This window comes from Antechinus flavipes, chromosome 2, assembly GCF_016432865.1.
Source record: "Antechinus flavipes isolate AdamAnt ecotype Samford, QLD, Australia chromosome 2, AdamAnt_v2, whole genome shotgun sequence".
Lineage (NCBI taxonomy): Eukaryota > Metazoa > Chordata > Mammalia > Dasyuromorphia > Dasyuridae > Antechinus > Antechinus flavipes.
In genome coordinates this window covers 396,275,017-396,298,225 of record NC_067399.1, presented here as the reverse complement: position 1 = coordinate 396,298,225, position 23,209 = coordinate 396,275,017, and the positions used below count along the sequence as shown (strand labels likewise).

The 23,209-nt window shown below is 36.5% G+C and overlaps 1 protein-coding gene across 4 annotated transcripts in view; it reads right to left on the bottom strand.

The window, feature by feature from the left end:
• The window catches only part of SH3RF2 (SH3 domain containing ring finger 2), a 145,256-nt gene that overhangs the window by 4,102 nt on the left and 117,945 nt on the right, over positions 1-23,209 (bottom strand). For all 4 annotated transcript variants that reach the window (XM_051978645.1, XM_051978646.1, XM_051978644.1 and 1 more), the window contains exons 5-8: positions 22,789-22,874; positions 20,757-20,927; positions 11,859-12,085; positions 7,942-8,303 (exon numbers count right to left, since the gene is read on the bottom strand). In XM_051978645.1, the coding sequence (XP_051834605.1) occupies positions 7,942-8,303; positions 11,859-12,085; positions 20,757-20,927; positions 22,789-22,874 (846 nt within the window). The remainder of the gene's footprint in view (positions 1-7,941; positions 8,304-11,858; positions 12,086-20,756; positions 20,928-22,788; positions 22,875-23,209) is intronic.

Below are 23,209 nucleotides of genomic sequence, written 5' to 3'. Positions count from 1 at the left end.
ATGCTGTTCATCTACTCACTTGAACCTACTCACCCATCCAAAACACAGGGAGGTGATGTAGTGGGTAGAGTGCTGGACTTAGTGTCAGAATGATAAGAGTTCAAATTCTGCCTTAGAAACTTACTAGTTGTATAACCCTGAATATGTCATTCAATTTCTCTAAGTCTTAGTTTCCTCATTTGCAAAATAGAGATACCTATTCTCACAGGGTTGTCATGAGGATCAAATGAGTTTTTGCAAACCTTAGCACTCTGTGGAAATGCAAACAAGAAATTATCAGTCCAAAATCCTTTTATAGAAAGTTTCATTTGGAATTAAAAGTCTTGGAAAGCAAAAAAAGCTCACAACTGGAAGGGTACTTGAGTCACTCAACCTGCCCTTGAGCATAAATCCTCTCTATATTCCTGAAATTTGACCTCCATGTGAAGATTGCTTGAAGATATCGCTTGGGAAATATATGATCAAAAAATGTGGGCCAGTTACTTATTAAGAATGAGAGCATCATAGAATACATAGCCCTGGTGATACAATAATACCTATGAAATATTAAGGATTTTAAAGGCAAAGCTCAAGATCCTCTAAAATATGTAAGCTACTTGAAGACAAGATAGTTTCACTTCTGTCTTGGTACCCCTAGGACCTGCCACATAGTCTTTTTTTATTTTTATTTTTTTTTATTTTGTTTTGTTTGTTTTGTTTTGTACAGAGGCAATTGGGGTTAAGTGATTTGCCCAGGGTCACACAGCTAGGGAGTATTAAGTCTCTGAGGCGAGATTTGAACTCAGGCGCTCCTGACTTCAGGGCTGGTGCTCTATCTACTGCACCACCTAGTTGCCCCCACATAGTCTTAATAAATGCTTATTTTTATTGATTGTCACTTTTTCTGAGGATTTATGTGAGGAGATGGACAATTTTCATAAAGGACTAAGAGTGGATCTATATCAGTGTAGGGTATATCCAATTTAATAATTCAACTAAAGATAAAAATTTAACAATGCCTTCTTTCAAGGAGCTTACATTCTACAAATCCACTGAAGTCCTAGAGTTCTGATTGTTTCCTGAAGCCCTTGCTTTGATATAAAACAAATCTGTATGATGTAGAGAGAATAAGGATGTCTGAAAGTGGTTAGTATAGATGTTGTGTGGCCTAAAGGAGGTCCTTGGCTTACTTTATATTCCAGCCAAACTGGATCACTACCTATTTATTTGATCTTTGTCTTTTCTCCTGTTTCTCTGTGCCATTCAAGTAGGCAATCCCCTCCTTTCTCATGCCTGTGATACACTTTATTACTGTCCTTTGGGATCCTTCTCTTCCTTTTAGAACTCAGCTCATGTTCTGTCATCTCCATAAAACCACCTTTTCATTAATTTCCCATTCCTATGAGTAGACTTAATAAATAATCATGACCTATCCTCTCTCCATTTCTTTCCTGTATTATCTTCACATTTAGAATGTAAGCTCCTCAAGGCTAGAGACTATACTCTTAAATATACTCAGTTTGTGTTCACTAAGTACTCACTGACAAGAGTTTTGTCAAAGGCAATGACTTCAAAGATGATAGAGCATTAACTTGCAGCTGTGTCTCCTATTAGAGTATAAGATTCTAGAGAATATATACTAACTCCATTTTTCTCTTATCTTCAAAATATCATATCACTATCTTAATAGTGTTCTGCTCATGTACAATTATCCCTTCTACGATGTGGTGCCTCTGCAATCTGGAAAATTTGTATAAAATTTTTTGGCCCTTTCTTCAAACAAGAGAAGAAGCCTGATTTTTTTTTCTTTTTTCTTTTATGGGGTATTTACAAACCTTACTGTAAAGTTTGCATGAAGTATTTGACACAGGCTCTGTGTTGTTTGCTAACCTTTGTATGTCATCTGTGACTAACTTCCTAAAAATTCCCATTTAATTTCTTATGTCAAGCCCAATTATGTGGAAATTAAGATGGGAAAAATCACAATGTGGAAGAGATAGCTGAATGCAGTTAATGTGTCTCCACACTTCCCCCCAAACACCTTTTATGCATTCATTCCTGTGTCTGAGGGGAAGTGGCTGTAATTAATGGCCAGGTCTTATAATACAGTTGTCTGTTAGGACCTGACCTGCTCTGAATCATGGTCCAATGCAGTGATTATAATTGAGGAGACAGGGACTATAATGCCCCGCCCCCTATTTTTTTTTCCAGAAGAGGAGGAGGCTGAAGGCTCTTCAGGTAGCACTCTAGAGAGACTTTATGGCAGAGGTGGACTCTGAAGGACAGGGAGGGTTAGAAGAAAGTTGGGAGAGAGTAAGCTTTTCTAGTCCTTAAGGAACAGCATTAAAAAAAGGTTATGGGTGCAGAAATGAACACTGTGTATTTATTTAGTGTTGCACATGTTCAATTCTTTAACTGTCCCCACTAATATTTTAGTCTCCCTAAGTCCCTAAGACAGGTCACTTTGGCAACAAAATTGAATAAAATTACTTCTGATTTTCCCTGTGCCCTTGGCACAATTTTTCACTTTACCTAGGTGAATAAATGAACAGGCTATTCTCAAGACTCTTACTCATCAAATACTCAATTATAATTGAAATTTATTTAGTGCTTTAGACAAAGTAGTTTATATATAATATCTCACTTAAGCCTCACAGCAGCATTATCATTCCCATCTATAGAAAAACAAAACAAAACAAAACAACTAAGGATTGCGGAGATTAAAAGATTTACCTATGTTAGTTAAAATAGCTAGTAACTATCAAAACTGGGATTTGAGCCCAGGTTTTCCCGACTGCAAGTTCAGGATTCTATCCATTATTGCATGCTGTCTCCCTTTTTAATAGTATTTTATTTTTTCCAATTATATGCAAAGATACTTTTTGACATTCATTTTTGTAAGATTTTTGAGTTCCAGATTTTTTCTCCCTCTCTCCTCACAACCTTACTGTCCCCCCAGACACATGTATAGCCATTTTACACATATTAAACATGCTGAAAAAAAAATCAGAACAAAAGGGAAAGACCACAAGAAAGAAAAAACAAAAAAGATGAAAATGCATGCTTTAATCCACATGCAACCTCACTCTCTCTCTCTCTCTCTGAATGCAGATGGTATTTTCCATCCCAAGTCTATTGCAATTGTTTTTGGATCACTACATTTCTGAGAAGAGCCAAGCCTATCAGTAGTTGATCATCACAAAATATTGTTGTTACTGTGTGCAATGTTCTCTTGGTTGTGCTTATTTCACTAAGCATCAGTTCATGTAAGTCTTTCCAGTCTTTTCTGAAATCAGCCTCTTCTCCTCATTTCTTATAGAATAATAATATTCTATTGCATTCACATGCCATAATCTATTCATAGCCATTCCCCAGTTGATTTCCCACTCAATTTCCAATTCCAGATATGACTGAAACAATACATATAAATAATACAACAATAAATAAAAAACAACAACAATAATACAACAACCAGGCACTGTATTTAGTGCTAGCCATCACCCAAGAGAACTCTGAAAAATATAAAAAGTTCTCACAACATGACTCTCATTTTTCCAGTCTTATCATTACTCGTTTCCACACACTCTACAATCAAGTTAAACTGGCCCCTACTTGCTGCTCCTTACAAATGATTCTCATTTCTTTGCTCTGACTCTCCTCTATGCCTGGAATGCCTTTTTTCCTAATCTCGATTTCTTACTTTCCCTCAAGATTTTCTTCAAATCCCACTTTTTGCAAGAGGCCTTTCCTGGACCTCTTGCTACTAGTATCTTCCTCATGAGATTGCCTTCTATCTGTACCTATCTTGAAAATTCACATCTATCTATCTATCTATCTATAGAAATATAGTTATTTGTATATATGTAAGTATATATGTTCTTTCTCTGTGTGTCTCCCTCCCCTTTCCCTTTCTCTTTCTCTCTCTCTGTCTTCTATGTATCTTTCTTTTCATGTTACTTCCATAGAACGGAAGCTTCATTGCATCCCCCCAACCTTTTAAAGCACAGTACTTGGCACACAGTAAGCACATAAATAAATGCTTGTTGCCTGACTCATGCACATGCTAATATTCCATTATGAACTGAAATAAAGGGAAATGGGCAGATTATGTGTCAATTTAAGAATTAAGAAAGCCTGAGTTTGTATCCCAATTCTGTCACTTAATAGTTGAGGGCCTTAAGGTAGTCACTTACTCTCTGACACCTGCTGTCTGCATTTGTAAAATAGGAATAATATTTATACTATACGCCACTTTTGTTGTGGTATGTTGTTCATTTGTTTCTGTCATGTTGACTCTCCATGATCCCATTTGGGGTTTTCTTGGCAAACATATTGGAGTGATTTGCCATTTTTTTTCTACCTCATTTTACAAATATCTGAGTTTAACAAAGTTAACTGATTTGTTTGGGGTTACACAGCTAGTAAGTATCTGAGGCAAAGTTTGAAGAAATGAAGACAAGATTGGAAAAATGAAGATAAGTATTCCTGACTCTAAACCCAGCACTCTATCCACTGCACCATCTAGTTGCCCATATTCTACAGAGACATAAGAAATATGCTTTGTAAATCTATAGATAAAAGTTATTATTGTTAACTCTTCTCATTGTTAATGAAAAGAGCACTGCCCTGGGGGGTATGAGATTGAGTTATTTAAATTCTTAATATAAGGGAATAGACTAGACCTTTATGACATCTTTGGACTCGTTTTTCTTAATAGCTTATGATTGTATGAAAAGCAGTGATTACTGAATAACCTTTAATCCAAAACTCAGTTCTTTCCGAATTTAGGCAACTAAGTAAATTGAGTTCACATTATTTAGATCTTTAAAAGACAAGCATAGAAGACAGACATAATAGCAATATAGCAAGTAAATATAAAAGCATGGCATGGTCCCTTGTGAAGTGTTGGGAATGCCAAAGTTGAGAATGGTTAGAAAAGCTAAGGATCAATGAAAAAAGGGTTAAAATAAACTATATTGGTGATGAGGGGAGGCAATGAGAAAACAAAGAAAAATTAGAGCAATGTTCTATATGGATAGGACAATGACAAATGAGGAAAAAGAAGGGATTGATTCTTGGTTCGTTTCTATATTTGACAAAATTTTTATGGGGAATAAATGCCCATGTTAAGACCACAATTAGACAGCAGCTATCTATTCTTGATAAGTTCAAGTCCTCTGATCCAGATGTATTCTTAAGTTAAAAAAAAAGACCAGATGGAAATGATTACCGAGAGTCATGTTGTCAATGAGTTTTGAAAACCTCTGGAGAAAGAGAATTTATATGAAACTTTCATAGGACTGAAGCTGAAGAAAGGGAAAAGCTGTCTTAATTTTTAAAAAGGGGTAAGAAATGATATTTGCAAAATATAGGCTTATGAAATTGACTTAAGCTCCTAGAAAATTCTAAAATGGATTACTAAAGGATGATAACTGATCATCTGGAAAAGGAAGGAATTATCACATAATGTCAGCATTGCTTCATTGTAAAAAAAAAAAAAAGGTATGCTAAATATACATTATTTCCTTTTCTGACAGCATTATTAGATTAGTGGAATCAGAGGAATTCTGTAGATCTTATGAAATACCATTTACTTAGATTCCTGGAATCAGGAATTTTGTAGAGCTTATGAAATACAATTGACTTAGATTTGAGCAAAACATTTGATAAAATTTCAATGTGTTCTTTTAGAAAAGTAGGAATGAGATTTGAGCAAAACATTTGATAAAATCTCAATGTGTTCTTTTAGAAAAGTAGGAATGACATAGGATAGATGCTAGAACAATAGATATGGATTCCAAATTGGTATTATGATTAGATTCAAAGCTTAATGTGAACTTGAAAAGAAATCTCAAGTGGAGTGACACAAGGATCTGTGGTTGTCCCAATGCTTTTTGACATTTTAATAAATGATGTAGATAAAGGCATAGAGGGCATGCTCAACAAATCTGCAGAATGCACAAAGCTGAAGAATGAAAGTTAACACAAAAAATGAGAGAATCAAGATCCTGAAAGGCTGATAAACTTAAGTTGAATGTTACTGGAGACAAATGCAAAACCACATTTGGGTTCAAAAATCAATATCACAAGTTTAAGATGGGAGAGAAGATGGCTAGATAGTTTTTTTTTTTATTTTGAAGTAAATCTAAGTGCATTTGATATGAATCAATGGTGTATGGCAGACAATAATGTGAATTTTAGCCTACATTTTAAAAAGCCTTGCTTCCAAGAATAAGGAGGTAATATTTCTCCTGTTAATTCTTTTTATTTATGAGGATTCATGGCTTTTTGGGCAGCTTTTAGGTTGCACAGTGGATAGACTGCCAGACCTAGAATAAGGAAGACCTAAGTTAAAATCTTCCCTCAGACATATATAGCTGTATGACCCTGAGTAAGTCACTAAACACTATTTGCCTTAATTTCCTTATCTGTAAACTTAGCTGGAGAAGCAAAGGGCAAATCTAGTATCTTTCTAGTATCTTTGCTAAGAAGAACCCCCAAATGGAGTCATGAAGAGTCAGATTGGGACTGGGTTCAAATTTGGCCTTAGATGCCGTCTTTGTGACCCTGAGTGAGCAATTTACTTAATTCTGATTGCCTTCAAGTAAAAAACAAATTAATTAGCATAAAATAAAATAAATACACTGCAAATGGGGTAAGAGGGAAGGTAAGCACTTTCAACTGGAAGAATCAGAAAAGGTCTTTTGAAAGAAAAGTTGCTTAATCTGAGCCTTAAAGGTTTTATGAGATGGAGATGAAGAAGACTTTTCCAAATGCTGAAACAGCCTGTGCAAAGGTACAGAGGTGGAAGAGATGAAGCATAAGAGTGAATAAAGAGAGTAACATTTAATAAAAGTGGAAAGAAAGGCTTAGAGTCATATTGTGAAGGACTTTTAATGTCAAAACGAGAGGGTGGAATTTTATCTTCTGCTCAGTGAGAAGCCCTAAAACCTCTTAATTAGAAGAGTAAAATGAAGAGACCTGCTCTTTAGGAATATTAATTTGGCAGCTGTGTGGAGGTTATTCAGTAATGACTCTAGAGCCATGTTCTATCCACTGAACCATCTATCTGCCCTGAATTTTTTTATTTATTCACCCATCCATCCATTTATTTATTTAGTTAGTTTGTTTATTTTTTTCTAAGGAAATTGGAGTTAAGTGACTTGCCCAGGATCACACAGCCAGGAAGTGGTAAGTATCTGAGGTCAAATTTGAACTCAGGTCCTCCGGGCTGGTGTTCTATCCACTGTGCCATCTAGCTGCCCCATCCTGTATTTATTTTAAAAAATATATCTTGCATTTACTTATCTATGAACATATTGCATTCCCTTGTAGAATATAAACCCCATTCAGGGCGGGAACTATCATAGTTGTGTATCTGTATCCCAAATATTTAGTACCTGGCATTCAACAGGTGCTAAATAAATGTGTTGATTGACAATTATACTAAAGAAGAGAAGATGGAGGAGGAACATGATAGCTGTCTTACTGAAAAGTGATTAGGAGGAGGAGGGATTGCACTAGGTTTCCTGGGCACAAGATGGCACAAGTAGGAACAGCCTGTCAATTCTCCCTCCAAAGGAGCAAATTTAGGCTGGATGTAAGGGAGAACTTCCTAATGATCAGAGCTGTACATAAGCAGAATTGTTTCCTCAGGAGGTTGTGGGTTTCTTCTCCCTAGAGATCGTTAAGCAAAGAGTGGACTGACACCTTATAGGGTATGATGAAGAGGGGGATCCCTGATTTGGTACAAGTTAGACAAGATGGCCTATGATGTCACTTCCAAATTATACTGTGTTGGTTAATTCAGGAAGCAGTAATGTACCATGTTGTATCAAAAGTCAACTCATGACACAGTCACATCTGGCTAATATTCAAATGTTGAACCCATTGGAATATTTTCTAAGTGAAAAATTTTGGTCCCAAAGAACAGACCCCTCCTCATGAGGACCCCATACCTACCTTTTCGCTACCAGACTTGGAGTTTTCTGGTTTCACTAGGATGGATGGTGGAGCCGATGCAGGTGGCTTTATGCAAAGTTCGCTCTTGAGTGGGGATTCTTTGGTTTCTAAAATGATGGAGCTGGTAGCTGAATGGATCCTGCTATCGGAACTTCTGTTTCCAAAAAGAATGGTAGATTCACTGGTTGAAGAAGGCCTTGAACCAATCTCAATCACAGGGGTAGTTGGAATTGGCGGAGGGACAGATTTTGACTGATAAGCTGAGAATGAATGGAGTGGAACGGCAACTGTTGAGGTCCTCTGGAGGGAGCCAACAATGGAATTTGGGGATCCAGACAGAGATGATCTCTGAAGTGATCCATCTGGAAAATAAGATGATTTATATATATATCAATCAATCACAGGTCCACTTGCTTTTGTCAGGCTCAAGTTCATATCTATAATTCTTATCACAAGTAACAATATTCTCTAATATACTGGAATATTTTAGTGCTTTTCCAAGATGAATCATATATCATCTCTCAGAATCACTCAAAGATCTATGTTCATTCACATTCCTGTTTTATATCTAGCACAGACAGTATATTTTTAGACACCAACATTGTTTTGGGGGCAGTGTTTCTTTGTTTCTAAAAGTAGGGAGGTTAAACCATGATGAGACCTATTTTTTGGGTTATTCTGTTAGTATAGTCCCAATCTGACTCTTCATGACTCTGTTTGGGGGTTTTTCTTGGCAAAGATATTGGAGCAGTTTGCCATTTCCAGCTCATTTTACAGATGAGGAAACTAATATAAAATCTAATATTTGAGGCCAGATTTGAACTCTAAAAGATGAGTCTTCTTGCTTACTGAACTCGGTATTCCATCTACTGTACTCTCTAGTTGCCCCCCAAATTAGGGTGTGATGAGACCTTTATAGGATGATAGATTTAACTAGAAGACATAATCTTCTAGTATAATTCTTGGGCAAGTAACTTAACTTTAATTGCCTCAGTTTCCTCATCTGTAAAATGAGCTAGAAAAGAAAATGGCAAATTACTCTCACATTTTTTGCCATGAAAAACCCAAGTGAGGTCATGGAGACCCCCCCACGACTGAAATGACTCAACAACAGAACAATCCCCTTTCACTTAACAAAGGAGAGGCCCAGAGAGGTTAATTATGTCATATTTGGCAGAAATGGAAATCTGAACCCTGGTCCTCTGACTCTAAGTTCAATGCTGTTTTTACTGCATCAGCTGCTGAACTCTGAGCAGTTATTTGCTGATGGGAATAGCAACAAGAAGTCTAGCCACATGGAGTCTGAGATCATAAGATCACAGTATTTAGAACTAGAAGAGGCCTTAGAAGTCATTGGATCCAACCCCTCATTTTACAAGTGAGGAAATGAGAGGCCAAGAGATTAAAAAGGCAGGTCAAGCTGACCTTGTCCAAAACCTTCCCTCCCTTCTGGCTCTTGAGACATATCATTATAATATGGATGAGAGACTCCTTTAGCCAGATACAAGATCAGAAGACATCATTTTTAGGAGGAGAAGCAGAAGTAAATATATATTTGGGAGATAGTAGGATCAGAGTAGAGCAGAGTGGATAGAGCCCAGGACCTGGTGTCAGGAAGATCTAACTAGAAATCTAGCCTCAGATACTTGCTAGTTTTGTGACCCTAGGCAAATCACTTAACCCCTATTTGCTTCAGTTCCTCATCTGTAAAATGGGGACACACCACAGATTAAAAAAGCCAAAATATGCTCATATCTTTGTCAAAAAACAAAACAAAAAACTCCAGAGAAGCCCACGGGGTCACAAAGAGTCAGTCATGACAAATTGACTGAATCACAACAAAGAATCGTATCAAAATGTTTTGGAACCGGAAAACAGAGTTCTGCACTAGAGAAAGCACTAGTGCTTCCTTTTTAATTCACACAGGCTGGAAGGTATTCATTCCAATAGGGAAACATACTTCTGATTTTTGTTATAGCAGCTTCAAAACATACAGGATCCTGGAGATCCTCAGGCTGAGGTCTGAGGCATTTCATTTTGCAAGCTAAATGGTGAGTCAGGCATTTATTTCTGGAGATCCCTAGAAAGCTTTAGCCCCTTTACCCTAGGATTTTGTCTCTAATTGGGTGTCATAGCGTTTAAGGCTTTAGAACCAAGATGCCTTTACCTGGACGGGACTATCTTTAGCTACTATATTTCACCCTCCCCACCAAAAAAATCTTAGAATCAATGTTACAGTTATTCTACTGATGTGGCTCAAGCCTGGTTTCCAATTGTTTCTTTCTCTTTGGGGGCAGGGATGTTCTTTCTCTTTTTTGTATTCCTTGTGCTTAGCACAGTGCTTGACACATAGTAGGTGCTTAATAAATGTTTACTATGGATTAATTGAACACAGAAAAGCAGGTCTGTGGCTAAATACCCATTGTTGCTCTCAGCTTTGTGAGTGAAGTAGCCATTTACACACACATTCCATTTTCTCCCCTTGTTGCCTCCCTCATCAAGTATGATGCAGTGTTTGGGGAATTGAACTTAGTTTTCTGGTCATTTTCTTGCTCAGGGGATTGACAGTTCAATTTTATAAGAGTCAGAATAGCAAACACTTTGGAAGTTCAGCCCATTCTGATCCAAAATGCTTCTTTTAAGTTCTTATTTTATAATGAAAAATTAAAATCTGTACTTGATGCAATTAATGTCTATGGCCCCTAAAATCCCATGGTTAAATATTTTTAAAAAAACCTTTAAGATAAAAAACAAAACAAAAAATACCCACAATATTAGGGAAATTAGAATACCAGAAAGAAGAGAGGATTTTTAGCTATGCTGATTACCCAAGGGAGTAAAAAATTGTCTGCATCCATATTCTATTAATATCTTAACACTACACATCGTTTACACACTGGATAGGCTAATGATATGAAGCTGAATTGTTTCAGGGTGAAATGTTCTTTTGGGGTCTGCTAGGATTCTTTCCGGATTCACAGGAAAGTAAAGTTTGTGCTTGCTCTAGACAATTAGTTCTATTGCATTTTCAAGTTTAAGCAACATATTAATAAATTACATTTGTTCTTCTAGGATCTCCTCCCTAATTCTACAGAAGGCCAGAGGATCCAGTATAAGGAAAAGAATCTAGCTGTCACTTTAAGGATCTGAAACTCAAAGTTCATATCAGGCTTCAGTTTGTTGCATTAACCTATTTGCACTACTACCAGGCTCAACCATTGTTTATCGGACAAAGGCACAGAAGTTGGTGGTATGGGATTTGGCAGGCCAACACACAGTGCAAATTTATGGAAAGTTTCAAACCCTTCATCTGGAAAACTAATGGAATAACTGTCACTGAGGTTCCAACTGAGGAGAATCCTAGGGATATCTTGTTGCCAAGTCAAGAGGTTCTCAAGAGCTGATTACCAAGTTTTCAAATGAAAGCATTTAAAGGTTCAGAAGTTGAAAAAACTACAATTAGGGCTTGCTTTATTGTTGTGATGATTGTCTAGACTACTTTCCACCTCCATTATCTCTGTGAGGCTAGATTTTCTGAACATACTTCAACTAAAAACAACATAAAGCCACAAACTGAATACAGGAGCAGATATAAGAATTCAGCTGTCTTCCATTAAGACAAACTTTTAAAGAGATTTGCAAAAATGTAAAACAATACCACTCTTCACTATTTTTTGATTATTTTAAAAAATTAAACAATATTATTTAACTTATAGCAGGATTATTTTTCTTTTTAAATGAATTAATAGATATTTTGAACATTTATCTGTTTGAATTCCTCATTCAGTAAATATCATTAGTCACAAATTACATAAACAAAAGCTCTTTGGAGAGTTCTGAATAATTTTTGAGAGTGTAAAGGTGTCTTTTGAAACCCAAAATGTTTGAGAACTGCTGTTCTACGTCTTATGGCTTACTTTTTCTCATGCTGCTCCGTACTTTCTGTAGAGAAGTTTGTCCAAAGGCTGCTGACCCACTTGAGTTTCTCACAGGGTTGACTACTGCTGTTGGCACAAGGACTGATTTAAAATGATGGCCTTGTCTGGAATCATTGTCTGACTTAAGCCCTGGGGAAACTGAAGAGGTGGATAATGTCCACGTGGTATAGAGAGGAGTCCTGGAATTTGAATATCCAGAGGTCTTCCTGGTAGATATGTTTTTAAAGAAAAAAAAAGAATTTATAATAGCAATAATTAACACATATATAACTAACATCTTAAGTTTTGCAAAATATTTCATAGGGTATACTTTTTGTTTCCTTTCAATAACCCAATGAAGTTAACAATTTGACATTTATTAAGTGTCTACTAGTCAGATACTGTGCTATGTATATGAAGAAAAGCAAAAATCAGGTCCTGCTTGTAGCTCACAATAAAATAGAGTTAGTGCCATTATTTTTCCCATTTTACATATAAGGAAATTGAGGTTGAGGAAAGGTAAGCATTTTAACCAGGTCACATAGTATCTGAAGCAGTATCTGAACTTAGGTCTTCCTAAATTTCAAGTCTAACCTCTTTTTAATTAGTTTAAGGTCTTGCATTCTAACTGTGGCAACCTTTCAGTGTTTTTTTCTCATCATCTTCAAAACCACATACTACCTACTAAGCTATTCAAAATCAGGTCACAAACTTAACTGGATTAAGGCAAGTTATCTCTAACCTCAGGGAGCTGTATGAGAGTACAATTTCTCATTTTCAAATCTACTTGTAGAAGTAGAACTGTTAATTTATTAGCTTTCTTCTGCCCCATTTCAATCATTCCCTTACAAATGTTATTCTGAGCACTCGAGTGAGTAACTTACAGAATAACTTCTTGTTCAGGGGATTAACAGTTCAATTTTATGAGTCAGAATAGCAAACACTTTGGAAGTTTATATATCTGGTTCATTTACCTACTGCTTTAAGACTTGCATAGTACTTTATATTTGTTATTTCATTTGATCCTTACAACAACTCTATAAAGTAGGTGCCATTATTACTTTAATTTTATAGAATAGGAAACTGAGGATAAGGGAAATGGCTTTCCTTAATCATTCAGCTAGTTGGTATCAAAGACAAGATTTGAATTTAAGACTACTTCTCTCCAACACTCTTCCCATTGTACCACACAGCTACCTCAATTATAGTACTATTAAAAAAACTTATTGTAATTTCTTTTTTATAATATTATATAATTATATTATCATTAAACTATTTTATTACTAAAATATTTATTATAATACAACCTAAATTGTAATACCTTTGAGGGTAGAAACCCTTAATTCCTGATAGGATCAGAAATACACTGATGGTATATACTTATATTTTTACCAGATCCTCTCGCTTTCACTGGCATAAGGAATTTCCATAGAGGAAAGTCCCTTTTCCAGTGCAAGTTAGCATCTGCTCTACAATGTATACTCTTTGAAAGCTGCCCAAACTTTTTTGATCACAAATTATTAATTAAAAAAATCTGAGTTCCACACATATGTGTATTTTTCCTTATTTATGAATTATATACATATACTACTGTAAGAATAAAAATATGTACAATATAAAATATACACAAAAATGAAAATAAAAAAGGATAAGATACAAATGAAATGCTATTTGACCTTACAGAGAACAGGGAGTTATAAGGGGTTTATTGATCAGGGGATCAAATATGATCACACCTATGTCTTAGGAAAATCTCTTTGACAGCTGTATGGAGGTGCTGCAGAGGTGGAGAAATTGAAATCAGGGAGACTAGCTTTTAGGAGGCCAATGTAATTGGCCAGGAAAGAGGTGATGAAGGCCTGAATGAATTAGCCATGTTGGTGGAGAGAAAGGAATAGATGTAGAAAATGTGGAGATAAAACAAAAATAAAAAATTAGCAATTGACTATATGGGTTAAGGATAAGTGAGAAATGAAAGATGATACCAATGGTTGCCCATCCTGGGTAACTGGAAGAAATGGTGCTTTTGATCAAAATAGGGAAAGAAAAGTAGGGCTGGGAGATAATGATTTGGATTGTTTGTTTTTTGTGAGGCAATGGGGATTCAGTGACTCCCCTAGTGTCATATACAGTAAGTGCTAAATATCTCATCAGGTCTTGTACTTTTATCCATGGTGCCATCTAGCTTCCCTGGGAGATGATAAGTAATGGTCTTTACAAAAGAGAGGTAGCTTGATGGCTCAGTGGATAGAGCACCACGCCTGAAATCAGGAAGATAAAAGTTCAAATGTGGCTGCAAACATGTTTTAGATGTATGACCCAGGGCCAGCCACTTCTGTTTGACTTGATCCACCGGGGAAGGAAATGGCAAACTACCGTAGTATTTTTGCCAAGAAAACCCCACAGACAGTATCTATGGTCTACAAGGTCATGAGTTGGACAACAACAAAAGATTCTCAGTGTAGAACACAAGTCATTCTGTGGTTCCCTCTTTCACCCAAAATGAAAAATGGGGAGGAGGGGAAGGCTCTTATTCATCTTTCTCCTCTGGGGGGTAGCTACTACAGCAATGAAGTAACACGGGGACAGTGAATAAGGGAAGGAGTGCAATTTTCTCGAAGGCATGTGTGAATCTGGTGCTATGTGTACAGGTTATATGACATCTTGCTTAGAAGGCAGGAGAGATTCGTGGGAACAGAAGGAATGGAGCTGAGTTCAATAGTGTTGGGGTATAAAAGTAGACATTTTTTATTTTGGAGATAAACTCCCAAATTGGCTATCACAAAGACAGTGGTATGTGATCCCTTCAGTCCATTGTCCCTTCCTAAATGCATCTTGGTTTACCCTCAGGGAATGGACCTCAATTTGGAGAGCACTGGCTTAGGGACTGAAGAATCTTGCTTAGGGTTATATAGCTAGCATGTGTCAAAGATGGGACTTGAAACTCATATTTTCCTGATTCTAAACAGCAATCTAAATCCATCCTGCCACAATGTTTGTTTGTTTGTTTGTTTTTTAAAATAATATCTTTTTATTTTCAAAATATATGCAAGAATAGTTTTCAACATTCATCCTTGTAAAACATTATATTCCAAATGTTTCTCTCTCCCTTCCTCCCACCCTTTTCCCTAAACAGCAAGAAATCCAATATATGTTAAAACATGTGCAATTCTTCTATTCAGATTTCCACATTTATCATGCTGCACAGGAAAAATCAGATCAAAAAGGAAAAAAAAATGAGAAAGAAAACAAAAAACAAGCAAACAACAACAACAAAAGGTGAAAATACTATGTAGTGATCGACATTCAATCCCCACAGTCCTTTTTCTAGATGCAGTTGGCTTTCACCTTCACAAGTCTATTGGAATTACCACAGTGTTTTTCATACACTCATTAAAATTTGAATAAGTGTATGTTGTATTGAATAAATGAAGTTCCTTTTAGATAGGGATTTCCACTTAAGAGTAGAAATTTTATCCTATCCCTGACACTTACTAGAGTGACTTACTAAGGGTAAATTAATAAAAATTTCTGATCCCTGATTTCTTCTATCTTAAAAACTGAGTTTATAATAATACTTATGAATGATTGGATTGCTGAGAGGATTAACAATACTGGGGTATAGTGACTTAAATTCCATATATATTCCATAAATGATTTTAAAAAATAGATTCTGGCAGTGAGTCCCAACATTTCTATTCAGATTTCCATATTTATCATGCTGCACAAGAAAAATCAGATCAAAAAGGAAAAAAATGAGGAAGAAACAAAAAACAAGCAAACAAACAACAACAAAAGGTGAAAATACTATGTAGTGATCGACATTCAATCATTCAATGATATGACTATATGCAAAGTTAGACTGTGTTGTCTATTCAAGATCCAACCAAAGCATCCCCTTATCCAAGAAATTCTCCTCTTAGGCGCCAAGTTTTCAGCCAGTGGAGAATGCCCAGAAAACTGCCAAAGATTCTCAAGGCTGCTTCAGTTTGTATCTGCTAAGCCGGTATACAACCAGCTGTCACTCTGGGGCCATTGTCCTAATTCTTCTATTTGCCAGGGGGAGGCACTCTAACTTAACTTTGACCCAAGCTTTCCCCCAACTAGTCCCATCTTTCAGTTTGTCACTGTTGATTTAATTATCTCTGCTAATTCAAAGTCTACCAAGGCTGACAATGAGCTCCTCTTTCTATGGCACCTCCCTTTCAAAGGATTTCCCAGTCTTCTTTTTCTGGGTTTCTTTCTTTTGCTTTAACTTAAGAGGGTGATTTATAGTTTAATAACAGGTCAGTGTTTTTATCAAGATAACTGAAGCATCACTACATTACAATAGATGTGCAGCTAAGTACAGAAAATAATGCCTAGGGCCAAAGGGAACTTTCTTTCTTTGTGATTTTCAAACTGGTTATCGTTTCACTGACTGGGCTTATCTGTATGGAAGAAAAGGTTCAGGGCTATCTGATGACTGGAGGTCAGGCTACATCATGGAGATTTATAGATGGCAGGAAAGAGCAAGAGAAATCACCAGAGCCTGAACAACATCACCACCGCTAAACCAAGGGGGTCTATGAGGCCTTCAGGATTAAGGAGTCAAATATTATGGGACATAATAATAAATAACATCTAATATTTACATAGTGCTTACTTAGGTGTGTCAGGCACTGTACTAAGAACTTTTATATTTATTTTATTTAATTCTCAACTTTTACACTAATTTTATTTAATTCTCCCAAAAGCCCTAGAAGGCAAGCGCTATTATTACAATTTCTATTTAACAGGAGAAGAAACTAAAACAAACCAAAGATTAAGGGAGTTGCCTAGGATCACAGAGCTTAGAGGTGTCTGAGGCTGGATTTTGTATTCAACTCTTCTTAACTCCAGGCCTAGTGTTCTAGCCATTGAACTACCTAATTTCCTTGATTCTGAAAAATGAATTGGCAAAAACTAATTCAACACAAAGACTACAATGGAACTAATTAGGCCAGTTTCAGGCTAGTTCAACCTATCCTTTCATTGCTGCAGTATTTCTCTTAGGGTGTAGTCTCATTTTTCTGAGCTCAGGGTTGGCGCAGGCACTAGGAATTCCGGAGCCCTGGTCCCATGGCCAGTGCCAATTGCTTCTATGTTCTTTAGCAAACAAACCACTTCATTATCCTACCATTCAGCACTTATCTGGTGTTTAGGGGAAAAAAACCATAAAAGCACTTTGCAAACATTTCTTAAAACCCAAAGCGCCTCAGACAGATAGGTATTATGTATTATCTTTGTTTTGTAGACGGTGAGATTATAGGCATTTCGTAGTTCTGGGATGTTAGGTTTGTTCTGTGTTCCAAATGTGAAGTTGCCTTTGAACTCTGACCAGCACCTCCCAATTCTCTGCCCTGAGACAGGAACAGTTCTGTGTTTTGTCCATCAGACAGAAAAAATACCAAAGATATTATTGCAGTGGGTCTGACCTTCGCTCTGGTATTCCCCATCAGTGGGACAAGAAAGGACAGGGATGGATGATCAGGCAGTACAATATTTTTTACATTGCACATTCAACATTCAGCATAAGAAAACAGCAGCACCTGTTTTCACCTAGGCCAATAACTACAAAAAGGAGAAACAGGGTAAGGTAGCCTTAGCAAATAGGTACGCAGTGGCTTAGCAGGAGACATGACCTGGCATGGAAAATGGGTAATATATCCCCAAATACCACTAAGTTGACATAGAAACACAAATCTATTCTAAATTTATTCTAAATTATTAATATTCTAAATATTCGTAGAATATTAGAGCTGGAAGGGATCTTAAAGACCATCTAGTTCTAATAACCTCAATGTACAGATAAGGAAACTGAGAACCAGAGCACCAAATTGTGGATTGTAAATTGGGTCTGTGTCTTTGACCCTGAAAGTTAAGAGAATCATTTCCATCCTGTTTTGCCCCGTTTTAACACCAAGACCTCTACTTCTTATTTCCATGGATTTCTGCTTGTTATAAATCCTGAAAAGGATTGATGATAATGAGATCCACTCTGCCCTATATATATGGCCGTCTATCTTTGTTTAATCTGTGGCCACAGACTCAATCCTAGTCAGCTCTTTTATAAATTTCTGTCCTTGATCACAAGAAAGGCTGAACAAGAGAACAGAAGAGTATATGTAAACCTTTCCTTACTCATGGAAATACACAGTCTAATCTATCCAATTCAAAGGATGTACGCTGTTCATATGGGATGAATATGGACATCTTTATAAATGAAGGATGGCATTATTAAGTCCTGAGAAGTGAGAAGAACTGACCTTTCTTTCCATATTGGAAAAATTAGTAAAGGGCAGATATTGTCTATGTGTAGACGGGAAAACTTGGCATCTGTTACCCATATTCAAGATCTTGAGCTGAGGTAGCTCATTCTGCATTTAGCTCAGGTGAAGCAGCAACATGTCTAACATCTGGAAAACATCTGGTGTTTCAATTACTCCAGAGGATAGCCTCCAAACTCACTTTATCTTGGAAGGGATTTGAGGATCAGGTCTTGATCTTCTTACCCATTTCATGCCCACAGTGAAAAAAATAATGGTTACAGCAGCTACATCTCTAAAAACCCGGGACCATGATAATTGTCATTTGAAGATTGGAAATAAGACTTCTTTGAGCTTCAAAGTGATTATTAGGTCTTTGTGGGGCTGAAAATCCCTTTTATCTACTCCTGCCATGCAGTCATTTCTGGAGGTGAATTCAATAACTGCCTAAAACAACAACTGCTCTACACAGGGGGAAAGCCAAAAAAGCAAGAAAAAAATCTCAAATATCTCTTGGTTAATTGGAATTGAATCTTGCCTCTAGCACCTGTGGGTCTTTGCTGACAAAACAAGAATCTTGGGTTGATGTCAATATGTAAACTAACACCTTATTTAAACACCTTACCTAGGAGGGTGAGTTTAGGACAAATTCAACAATTTATTAGCTTTTCAGCCATATATTATAGTAATAAGATCTTCTTTTGATGTCCTCAGAAATTGAGTTGATAGATTAGTTGAATCTTCATCCTAAAAGTTGAATTGCTTCAACATCTTTTTATTATATTTTCAGCATCAGGGAGCTCATTACCCTCACAAATACCTCACAAAGAAGCCCTACCTACTGTTAGACAACATTAAAGACTGCATTTTCTATCAAGCTAAAATTTGCCTTACTGTATATCAGCTTTCACTTAGTCCTAGAATTCTGCCCTCTGAAGCCATATTGGGCATGTCTAATTTCCTCTTCCCAAATGACAAATCTTGAATGTTTAAAAACAGAATTTTTGGTTTTGTTCATAATATTTTTTTTCCTAAACAACTCCCACTATCTACAATATGATTTTTTAGGTCCCCCTCCCCTTACCATCATCTTTGTCTTTCTCTAAATGTGCTTTCCCCCCACCCCCAGCCTCTGGCTCTCTAAACTTTTGAACCCAGTATCCTAATAAGTGATCTGGCAAGGACAGTAGGATTATTTCTTCCTGGGAAGGTGTAACCCTATGGTATGTCATAAAGAGATCTTTGTTCTGTTGGGATGACCTTACAGGTGCTTCCTTACCCTTTGCCAGTTTTTTGATTAAGTTCTAAAAATAAATTAATTGAGTGTTTTGGGAGAGGGAAAATGGAGAAATAGAGATAATGTGTATGTGTGTGTATGTCTGCCCCTATACATGTACATTCACTCTGGTGCTCACACCACACAGTCAGCAGAGCCTGCCCAATCATTCCTAATGCTCAGGAGGGGTTCTTAGTCCTTTTCTTGTAGCTGACAGTGAACATGTCCAAACCTTTCAAAGGGAGACGCAATGAAGTCCCAAACAAAAAACTTACCTATCCCTCTAAGCTCATCAGGTTAATCAGAGAATTCCCCTGATCAGCCCCTACCTATCTAAAGGTGCAGTTTGTATTTATGTTGCAAGCTGGAAAAATTGGTTATGGAATGATCCCAGAAGGAGGCTTGAGAATATATATTTTTTTCTTGGCGTAGTGCCTTGGCATCCTGGGAAATTTTTAATATGTTTTGGGGGAACCAGTGAGGTATTAGCTTGAGTCAGGAAAGCTGGACTATAAATCTCACTTCCCACACTTATAAACTATGTGATTATCATTACTTGATAATTATCATCACTTTAATTATCATTATTTAACTTCTCTGAGCTACAATTTCTTCATCTGTGAAATAGAAATTTAATAATACTTATAATATTTACCTACAGAGTTGTCATGAGGCTTAAATAACGTATATAAAGTGCTTGGTGAACCTTTAAATGTCATATAAATGTTAGCCATTATTTTATTTTTCTTCCAATGGAAAATTTCCATGATGTCTAACCATATTTGTATGAGATATGAAGTGTGATACAGTGGGAAAAAATGCTGGATTTAGAGTCAAAGGAACTGAGTTGGAACCCTGCTCGGCTTCTAAGAGCATATTATCTGTGCGACTTTGGGCGAGCCATTTAAACATTCTGATCTTTAGTGTCATCATCTGTAAAAGGAGGGGATTGGACTAAATGATCCTTTCAGTTCTATATCTATAATTCTGGGATATCTCGAGTTACATAACTTTTATCTGGTTCTTTCCTTTGCCTTGTTCACATTCTATCTTATACCCATTTGGGAGCCCCACCAATTAAAGGAAGACACAGGCTGTATTGTTTTTCACTTTAGTACTCTGATGCCAAATAGTGTTCTGAACATAGTAGGCACTTAATAAATATGTAATTGAAAGACCTATTAATAAATAAATCATGTAATTAATTAACAGAGCAAATTTTTTAGACAAAAGCAGCTGTTTTCTGCCATGGAATTCTGTTAGTATTATTATTATCAGATTGTTGGAACAGACTGACCTTGACCTCCCCACACTTCTAATCATAATGAAACAAACCTGAAAATAGGAACAACATAGTCTTTTGGGAATATCCCAACTCTTCCAGTGACCAGGGACACACCCTTAAGCCAGCCCTCGTGGTACTTTCCAATGACCCGGATGCCCTCTCCTTTTTGAAGGTCTAATTCATCTGGTCCTTTGGCCGAATAAGAATGCACAGCAACAAACCTGGGGAAACAAGAGGAACCCTGGTGAGGAGAATGGAGACAGTAAAATCTACTTGCTGGAACTCATCCTCTGTCCCTTCAAAATAATGACCAAGGATCATCTTGGATAAGGGCATGGGACCTGACATCTAAGGAGAGATCAGAATAGAAGATTTCTTAATTTGACTCCTTCTATTTGAAAAATTACAGTGAATGTACATTTTTCTTAAGAGGAAAGACCAAAGGAATTAGATTGACAGAGCAGAGAAAAAAGAAGACCTGGCAGGGGGAAGAATATTATATGTTTTTATTTCTAAAGCAAAGTAAGTAGAGCAACATTCTCCAATTTACCTGCATTATTTCTCTTACAAGATTGTTGTAGGGAAAATGTTTTGTATATTTCAAAAAGGTCATAGACTAATGTGAGTTAATATCATAAATGATATTAACTCACATTAGTCTATGACTAATAGGCTAATAATTTTATAGATATTATTCTCTACCTGTACAGAGGATGGGACAAAAGAGAATGGATTTGTAACACGTCAAAAAAAAAAAAAAAGAATTTAGAATTAGGGAATCCCAGAATTGGAAAGAAGCTCAAAAGTTCACAGGTTCATAGAGATTTAAAGCTGGAGAGAACCCCGAAGGATACTTAATTCGATCATTTCATTTTACAGATTAGGAGACTGGGCCAAGGGCAGTTTAAGTTAAGTTTTAAGTTGTGATTTGCTCAAGATCACATAGTTCCTAATCCTCAGAGAGGGGATTTGAATTCAGATTCTATGATTGCCAGGGCTAATTATTTTTTCCTGATATCTAGTTAATGTCTGTATTTGAAAAAGGATTCCCTCTACAAAATACCTGACAAAGTAGTCTTCAATATGATCCTTAAGAAAGGGGCAATAGAAGAGTGTCTTGATTTTAAGGATGACAGCAATGGTTTGCTGGAGACAGTTTGAACCTGCTTGTGATTAGCTGATTGTTAAATGTTCAGTCTGAGTATTTATATTGCAAAAATCAAATATGCTATAAATCAGGGCTTAATTTGTTTTGTTTGCTTGCTATTATCTTAATTATTGACTAGAATTAAGAAAGTGATGGATTAAATGTTAATAATGCAAATTAAACTTAAAAATGTTTTGTATATATACACACACACATATATATTTTCAAAAGCTAGTTATTAAACATTTATCAGCATATCCCTGGTTATGAGATACTGTAAAATGCTATTAAGGAAGACTTGTGCAATGAAATGTCAGAAATTTTAAAGACAAGTAGAATTTATAGCACTTGAGAACTTGAGCTGGAAGGATCACAGAGGTAATCTGTACCAAAGCTTCTTAAAATTTGAGTTGTTGAGGTTTACATAACTGAATGTGAGGATCATGAAATTGATTTATTATTAGTAAATATTTTATTTATTTCCCTATTTTATATGTTTATGAATGGGCTCATGTAAAAAATTTTGGGTGAAAAAGGGGTCATTAGTGGAAAAAGTTTAAGAAGCCCTGATTTATGGTAATCTCCCTCATTTTACAAATGAAAAAACTGAGGCCCGGGGAGATTAAATGACTTGCCTAAGATAACTTGAGTAATAAATAGCAGAATCAGGATATCAAGGCAAGCCCTCTCAACTAAAATCTAGCACTTTTCTCATTGTGTCATTCTGTCCACTTCTAGTTATTTCCTGGGATAGTTTGAGAGCACTGTATTTGAAATAGAAATGGTTGGTTTTTTTTTTTTTTTTTTTTGGTTGTTTTGTTAAGATCCTTGGAAGAGCTAAGGGCGAGACATGAGGTGGTTGACCTTTCCAGGTCTTTTCTTGTTAAAAAAAACCCAACAAACCAAAAAGAGGAGGATATTACATTCTTACTTACATATTAGTTGGTATATGTTGCTGGGAATAGGGTAGGTTGACAATTGCAGAAGAGCGGGATCCAGGTGTGTTGTAATAAGTGCTGACCTATAGTACACACACAGACACACACACACACACACAGAAGAGAGCAGAGGATTAATCAGATGAGCACAACAATATTTTTCTTTGGAAGCTGGAACACTTGCAATGACACACCTGAAAGAAACAGTGACGCCCTTTTCAGGTGAAACACTTCTTTGTGGGGAGGAACCCTCAGTAGCAGCTCATGTCATTTTGAAGAGTGGCCTTGGTGGTACTGAGCCCTGAACTCCCCCTGAGAATGGTGGAGGGTTGAGAGCCTGGAAAAATCTAACACAATGACTTTCTTCTGAGAACCTCTGGAAAAGTCTGGCAGGTACATACAAATGATTGGTGAGGGC